Raw genomic sequence first — 8,554 nt, forward strand, 5'->3', positions numbered from 1 at the left:
CAGATAAGCTGAAGCAGGATATGTTACAAAGATCTTGATGATGGTGCAGCTATGTGGTAGAAGGCTGATCTCAGAGTCAAATACGACACCAAGGTTGTGAATGATCTGGTTCAGCATCAGACAATTGCCAGAGAGGAGTGGAGTCGGTGGCTAGAGAACAAAGTGTGTGATGGGGACCCAAGACAATTGCTTCAGTCTTCCCAATATTTAGTTGGATGAAATCCAGTACTGGATGTTAGACATGCTGCCTAACAATTTAGAGACTGTGGTGGGGTCAGTAGAGGTGGTGGTGAGTTAGAGCTGGGTGTCGTCTGTGTATGTATAGAATCTGATATCGTGTTTTCAGAAAATTTCGCTGAGGGCAGCAAGTAGATGAGTGGGGGCCAAGGATAGATCCTTGTGGGAACGCCAAAGGTCACAGTGCAGAAGCAGGAAAAGAAACCATAGCAGGCAATTCCCTGGCCAGAACTAGTTGGACAAGAGTGGAATCACATGAATGCAGTCCCATCCAGTTGGACGTCAGAGGGGGATGTTACGGTCAACCAAATCAAAGGCTGCAGGCAGATTGAAAAGGGCCTTTTTCATTATTTTTTGCACCTGACTACAGTCTAGTGATCTGTGTTCTTGGACCCCTAAATCTCTCTGGACCTCCACTGTTCCTAGCTTTACAGAACTGAAATAATACTCAGATTTATCGTTTTTGCGTCCAAAATGGATGACTTTACAGTTCCCAGTAATCCTGTTATGGATTTGCTGCACAAAATTTGCCCGGCTTGTCATCCTGTTTTGTAGCAAGTTTAGTAAAGGGGGGATTGTTTCTGATAAGCAATTTAGGTCTCCTCTGGCCTGTATCAGCATCCTTTTGGTATTCTTCAATGCCTTGAGTGTTAAGATCAGCTATTTATCTAATTTATTCATTTTAGATTCAACTAGAATAGTTCATTTACAGAAACTCCTGTTTTCAAGGTAAATTTTGATCTAATGGCATAGGATTAAAATTATAATAAGAATGGTGGAACACTTTAAATTTGGGGATGTTAGGAATGCAATCATAATTTTAATCCTTTGTTTATAAATCCAAACAACTTAGTGGCATTTTTTTCATTGATGAAAAGAGATATTTTAATATTAATCAGGATATACTACTATGTGGGCATGAGCATCTAAAAATAAAATTGACCACTAACCAGAAATTGTTTGCTTTTTGCAGCTTTTAAATCAATATACTTGGTCATTTTAATTCTCAGATGCAGCTTTTGACTTTTTTAAATTAGCGGTTGAGATTCCGGATTAGAATGCAAATATTTGTTGTAACCAGACTTCGCCTTGCTGCTTTCTGTCTTACACTACCAGCTGAATAACTGAAGCAGTCAAATTTCTGACACATTGGCAGCGAATTTCCAGGGGCGTTCTTCGAGTTATCTACTCTAATTTCAGTGGAGGATCCGTGGTAACTCTGGAAAAGTTCTATTTTTCCATTTTTGTAGGGTCTTACAGCTCTTCTGCTGAAGCTACAGCGGACATTTTGTTGTGTCAGACCACATGAAAATAGAAAAGGTTTCACGGGAAATAAATATTTCAGGGTTTTGAAACTGTAATTAAGTTTCATGCCTGTAAAAATGTAATTTGGCTGGGTTTACAAATATTTCTGCAATTATTTGTCATTTCTTTCAGCTCCAGGTTTTGTGCAACCAAGTTTACCAAATGGATATCCTCGGTATCCGTCGTTTGGAGATGGCTCCTCTCATCCTTCAACACGACATCCATCGGTAGGCAGTGCACGCCTGCCCTCAGTAGATGAAGAGTCAACACACCCTCTGATAGTTTCAGAGGAACAAGTAAGAACAGTGTGACGCTTTAGCCCAAAATAATTTTTGTAGTTAAATTGCATAAAAGGAAATGTTTCTGTTCATTTTGGTGCATGTAACTAAAGAAAGACTTTTTTTTTAATAAACATTACTGCACATGCAAAAGCAATTTATCTAAAATAGAAACAAAAAAACTGTGGATGCTAGAGATCTGAAGTAAAATCAAAGTGCTGGAAAACTGAGCAGGCCTGGCAGCCTCTGTGGAGAGAGAAACAAAGTTAACATTTCAACTCCAGTACGACTCTTCGGAACTGAAGAGAAGCAGAAATGTGATGGGTTTTATTCTGTTGAAAAAAATGGGGCGTCAGGTGGAGCAAAAGGGAAGGTCAGGGATCGGTTAGAGGGCATGGAGATTAAATTACAAAGATGTCATGGAACCAAAAACAAAGAGAGTGGAAATGATAGTGGTAAAGCAAGAAAGCATTGGTCCAGTGTAATAGCAGAATAAAGGTCAATGTTGTCTGAAAGCAAACATGAGAATAAGATACAGAATGGCACTAAGGGAAAAAAAAAAATACAAAATGGAGGACAGAGTTCATGGTCTGAAGTTGTTGAACTCAATGTTGAGTCCAGAAGGCTGTGAAGTGCCTAATGGGAAGATGAGGTATCGTTCCTCGAGCTTGAGTTGGGCTTCACTGTAATATTGTAGCAGGCCGAGGACAGAAATGCGACCATGAGAGTAAGGTGGTGAACTGAAATGGCAAGTCACTGGAAGATTGGGACCGTGCTTATGGACTGAACGGAGGTGTTCTGCAAAGCAGTCACCCAATCTGCATTTGGTCTCTCCAATATAGAGGAGAGTGCATTGTGAGCAGTGAATACAGTAGACTAAATTGAAAGAAGTACAAGTATTTGGGGCCTTGGACAGTGAGGAGGAAGGAGGTAATGGGGCAGGTGTTATACCCCCTGCGATTACATGGAAAGTGCCGTGGGAAGAGGATGAGATGTTGGGGGTGAAAGAGGAGTGGCCAGGGCGTCCCCGAGGTAACAGTCCCTTCGGAATGCCGACGGGAGAGGTGGGGAAGATGTGTTTGGTGGTGGAATCATGCTGGAGTTGGTGGAAATGTTGGAGGATAACCCTTTGAATGTGGAGGCTAGTGGGATGGAAAGTTCTGGGAAGGGTGGGTAGGGGTGAGTGCTGAAGTGCAGGAAATGGGTCGAACATGGTTGAGGGCTATGTCAACCACAGTGGGGGAGATTCCTCAGTTGAGGAAAAAGGAATACATGTTGGAAGCGCCATTGTGGAAGGTAACAACATAACAGATGTGATGGAGACGGAGAAACTGGAAGAATGGAATGGATTGGAGTATTACAGGGTATGAGGTGGTGTAGTTGAGATAACTGTGGGAGTCGGTTGGCTTGTAATGAATATTAGTAGACAGTCTTTCCCCAGAAATGGAGACACAGAAGTTAAGGAAGGTAAGGAAAGTGTCGGAGATGGACCATGTGAAAGTGAGAGAAGGGTGGAAATTAGAAGCAAAATTGATTAATTTTTCCAGTTCCAGATGAGAGAGGAAGCGGCACCGAAACATTGATGTACCGGAAAAAGAGTTGTGGGAAGGAGCCTGAGTAGGACTGGAACAAGGAATGTTCCAAATACCCCACAAAAAGACAGGCATAACTAGCACCCACGTCCATAGCCAGGCCTTTTATGTGGAGGAAGTGAGACAAGTTAAAGGAGAAATTGTTCAATGAGAGAACAAGTTCAGCCCGGTGGAGGAGGGTCGTGGTGGATGGGGACTGTATGGTCCTTCAGCAAGTTTTTCCAGCACTTTGTTTTTGTTGGCTTTATCTACCATTGTTGAAGAGAGAAAGTCAGGATTTTAAAGATTCAACTTAACTCTTCATTATATCTACAGAACCTTTTAATGTAGAAAGCTCCTGAAAATAGGGTATACTCTTGTACTTTGTGCTGAGAAAATATAGGCCTAGATTTTGCAGTCAGCGTCTAAGCAAAAATGCTCACCACTGACCTTGAAGAAAGCTACCCATCTTTATGGCAAGGATTTTCTCTTTCCCGAGACTGTTTTGAATCTGATGTCAAGTTGTGGGTTTCTCAAGGTGCCCAGAGAGCAAAATAAATGATTGGGACATACATGTGAGACTAAAGTAGAAGCTGAAAAATCATGAAGAAATTTTTATTATTTTAAAAATGTTTAATCAAAATACAGAAATTTGACATTCCACAAATATAAAATTAGTTTGTCAGAGACAGTGAGGCTGTTCAACAGTAATTATGAACTTAGTACTCTTTTAATAACCCAGTTACTTCTCATTTGACAAGGGACTAATAAAGAGCAAAATTTTTGTCAGGTCGGGACACAACAGCCTGCATTATTGGCACCACATCGACAAACATTCACTTCATCCACCACCGACGCACAGTAACAGCAGTGTGTGTACCATCTACAAGATGCACTGCAGGAATTCACCAAGGCTCCTCAGATGGCACCTTCCAAACCCACAACCACTACCATCTAGAAGGACAAGGGCAGCAGACACATGGGAACACCACCACCTGGAAGTTCCCCTCCAAGACACTCACCATCCTGACTTGGAAATATATCGCCGTTCCTTCACTGTCACTGGGTCAAAACCCTGGAACTCCCTTTCTAACAGCACTGTGGGTGTACCTACACCACACGGACTGCAGCAGTTCAAGAAGGCAGCTCACCACCACCTTCTCAAGGGCAACTAGGGCAATAAATGCTTGGCCCAGCTAGCGAAGCCCACATCCCATGAATGAATAAAAAAAAAAGTGATTTCTTCTTGATTGCAGTCCGGTGGGGGGGGGGGGGGGGGGGGGGGGTCTTCAACAGTGGACCCTTTGGAGAACTGTAAAATCACTGACAGCAACTTCTGCATTTCTGCATTTAACTGCAGACTTCAGAAGTTGCTGTCAGTTTTCAGAGGCGTGATGATGTTGAACACTGACAGTTTTGCTGTCATTACTACTGCAAAATTTGACCCATAATATTTGAAAAACCATGAATCATGAGTAAGAATACATTATTGCTCTGCTACTGATGTTTTTTTTTCTATTGTGTAACACACACTTTTACATGGTTCTTTAAACAATGATATCTTTGTGTTTCACCTATCCACAGGTTCATACATATGTCAATACCTCTGGTGTACATGAAGAACTGAAAAGCAGATCCATTGTGCAAACATCATTGGAACTCCGACCCTTAAATGGTGATGTCAACAGAGAATTAGGAGATCATTGCTGTTCGATCGAAGAGAGAAACCCCCAAGTTGTCTTTGAACCCGAAGGGGTTAAGTTTGTTTTGGGACCAACTCCTGTGCAAATGCAGCTCATGGAAAAGGAGAAACAGGAAGCCCTTGGAAGTGAGCAGACAAGTGCTGGCAGTGGCACTAATTGTACTGATTGGGACACTGGTTATGACAGTGATGAGCGCAAGGAAGCACCCTCTACTAACAAACTAGTGTATGAAAACCTTAATGGCCTGTCAATCCCCAATGCCTCAGGAGGCAGGAGGAGTAGACTAATATCAAATAATAGTACTGATGCTCAGAATATCAACAATTCTGCTCAGAGGAGGACTGCACTCTTGAATTATGAAAACTTGCCTTCTTTGCCTCCAGTGTGGGAAGTACGCAAACTAAGCAGAGATGAAGAAGATAGTTTGGGACCAAAGACGCCTTCTCAGAATGGTTATCACACTAATCTTGATCAAATGCACAACTATGTCAATACAGAGAATGTAACTGTTCAGCCTAACTTACACAAGGTTGATTTTTTACGACAACTGGATTGTTCCCCAAGCGTTTTTAATTTTGATATAAGGCGACCAAGTCTTGAACATAGGCAGCTGAACTACATCCAAGTTGACTTGGAAGGTGGTAGTGATTCAGACAACCCACAGACTCCAAAAACACCCACTACTCCACTTCCACAAACTCCAACCAGGCGAACAGAACTATATGCTATGATAGACATAGAAAAGACTGCTGCTATGTCAAACTTACAGAAAGCACTGCCAAGAGATGATGGAACAGCAAGAAAAACAAGACATAACAGTACTGACCTTCCAATGTGAGCCTAGGAGGCACTATTTTGTTTAGTTGCACCTTTGTTAAATAAAGAGACAGGGACTAAGTTCTCTCTTCTAAAATCTAACAAGTTAATAGACTGAATTAAGGAAAAGTTATAGGAATATTGTATTTTGAGCCTTACATGCTATGCCAGTTTAAAGGGAATTCATGTAGAGCAGGAACTCCATAAGAGCACCCTTTTTTACTTTATCATTCTGCAGTTTAAACTTAGGTTATAGAACATGATCACTTTTACAATGTTAATTCCATTTAACTGAATTGGAATTAAACGCCGCTTCCCTAAACATTGACGTTGATGCAGATATCTAAGTCTACTTTTATGATGGCTTTTCCAGCAATTCTTACAGAATTTTTATGGTATGTGTATTCTTTGCAGGCAAATGACATACCTAACTAAATTTAATTTCTGCAGTTTCTACTGTGATTGGTATGTGTGTGTGTGTTTGTTTGTTTGTTTGTTTCATTAGCCTTAACTGATTCTGGGCTTACAACTTGTATTTGTATTGAGATTTTGCTAACCAAAATCCAAGTATGAATGTGCATTAATCACTTTCACCATGCAATAGTGTAACATGACTGAGGATATAATGCAGTATGTCCCTCAATTTCAAAGGAATTTGCTGGAGGACATTAAAACACCATGTTTGTGCCTTGTAGTCATTATGTTCAAAGTACTTTACTGTCAGTGCTGCTCCTTTTGCTAGTTTACTTTGTTCTACCAGTTTCATTCAGGTCTAATTTGTTGAATGGAATCACATTCTAAAAATAAAATTGCAGTTTTCTCTGACTGTAAATTAGAGTACTTTTGACATGATTAGCAACTGGTCATATTAAACCTTCAGTCAGCGACACAGTGCCATTTAGTAATTGTAAAAAAAAACACAGACGCTACAGTTATCAATTCCTAGACTATAAGATACACTAAAAGATGGAACTTGCATCTAATGTTTCTTGACTATTTTTGTATTGTACAATACTGTAAAATTTTCTAACGTGTTATAAAGTGTTAGTCTCTCTGCATAAATATAGTGATTGTATAAAAGTAGTAAAATAGTTCTAAAATTATTTTTACATAGGGCACAAAAATAGTACAAGCTCAGAGTGGCGCACATCCTTGCTTAATTTTGTTGTAAATTTTTTTATATATATTTTACCCATTTTTGGTGTTTTGAGTTGCAAACATTCCATGTTTTTCTTGCATTGCTCTTTGTCATAACCAAGTTTAGGATATACTCCAAGCAAAAATTAGTTAGACGTTGCCATGTTTTATTATTTGAATTTCAGGTACTGATGTTTGCCAAAATTGCTGGTTTTGAGGAATGCCCATATGTTTTGTGCCTGAGGTTGTCAAATGTCAAAAGTGCCAATATTGTAATACTTTTTGTAGCATGAGAATGATGATTTTACAAACATTTATCATTGCTACAGTCACCTGGTTTACAAGAGTCCTCTAGTTTTGAAGTAAAACCAAATTTTTTAAATAAATCATTGTTTATGTATTTGGCAGCTGCCCAGAAATTCAGCGTTTAACAGCTCTTGAAGTTCACTGTGGAATAAGCTGCATCACGAGAAGTGAGCAATGTACTTAGTGTATGATTAATAAACTTTTTTTTTGCTGAATAACAACCATCTCTGGTGACGTGGTTACCATTCATTTCTAATGTGGAAACTGCCCTCAAAGGTGGAGGGTGGCAACAAAGTGGAGCCTGATGCCAGCCCAACTGACTGGATGGTGAGCAAGTCTGAACAATGCGAGAACTAAATAATCCACCACCTAATGCCAGGGATAAAATCAGAAGATGCTGGAAATACTCAGCAGCTGTGGTAGCATCTGTGGAGAGAAACAGAGTTAATGTTTCTAGTCCAATATGACCATTTTGAACTCGAAATGTTAACACTGTTTCTCTTTCTACAGATGCTGCCAGACCTGCTGAGTTTTTCCAGTATTTTGTTTTTATTTGATTTCCAGTATTTTGCTTTAACCTAATCCAGGGAGTTGTATGGATCCAGCACAGTGATCACACAATTTAGATTAGCCTTATCTCTAACCCAGTGCCTGTTCCACCCGAGGCTCAGGGGCTGGGATTCGTAGCCACTCTCAGGACGGGAATTACAGCTGGGCTCAGGAGGCGGGGATATATATTAATGATCTAGATCTTGGTGTGCAGGGGACAATTTCAAAGGTTGTAGATGATATGAAGCTTGAGCGTGTTGTAAACTGTGAGGAGGCCAGTGTGGAACTTCAAGAGGACATAGACAAGTTGGTGGAGTGGGCAGATAGGTGGCAGATGAAGTTCAATGTGGAGAAGTGAGGTGATGCATTTTGGTAGGATGAACATGGACAATATAAAATGATGGGTGAAATTATGAAGGGGGTGCAGGAGAAGAAAGACCTGGATATATACGTGCATAGATCATTGAAGGTGGCAGGACAGGTGCAGAGAGCAGTTAATAACGCATATAGTATCCAGGGCTTTGTTAATGGGGCATAGAGCACAAGAGCAAGGAGGTTGCGCTGAATTTATGTAAGACCTCAGCTGGAGTATTGTGTATGGTTCTGGGTGCCACATTACAGGAAGGATTTGAACATATTGGAGAGAGTGCAT

At 40.5% G+C, this 8,554-nt stretch overlaps 1 protein-coding gene across 3 annotated transcripts in view; it reads left to right on the forward strand.

Moving 5' to 3' along the window:
• The window catches only part of frs2a (fibroblast growth factor receptor substrate 2a), a 97,168-nt gene extending 89,591 nt beyond the window's left edge, over positions 1-7,577 (forward strand). For all 3 annotated transcript variants that reach the window (XM_078567895.1, XM_078567894.1, XM_078567896.1), the window contains 2 exons: positions 1,675-1,838; positions 4,976-7,577. In XM_078567895.1, coding sequence (XP_078424021.1) covers positions 1,675-1,838; positions 4,976-5,932 — 1,121 coding nt within the window. In that variant the 3' untranslated portion in view covers positions 5,933-7,577. The remainder of the gene's footprint in view (positions 1-1,674; positions 1,839-4,975) is intronic.
• Positions 7,578-8,554: the final 977 nt, after the last annotated feature.

Source organism: Cetorhinus maximus, chromosome 22, assembly GCF_964194155.1.
Source record: "Cetorhinus maximus chromosome 22, sCetMax3.hap1.1, whole genome shotgun sequence".
NCBI lineage: Eukaryota > Metazoa > Chordata > Chondrichthyes > Lamniformes > Cetorhinidae > Cetorhinus > Cetorhinus maximus.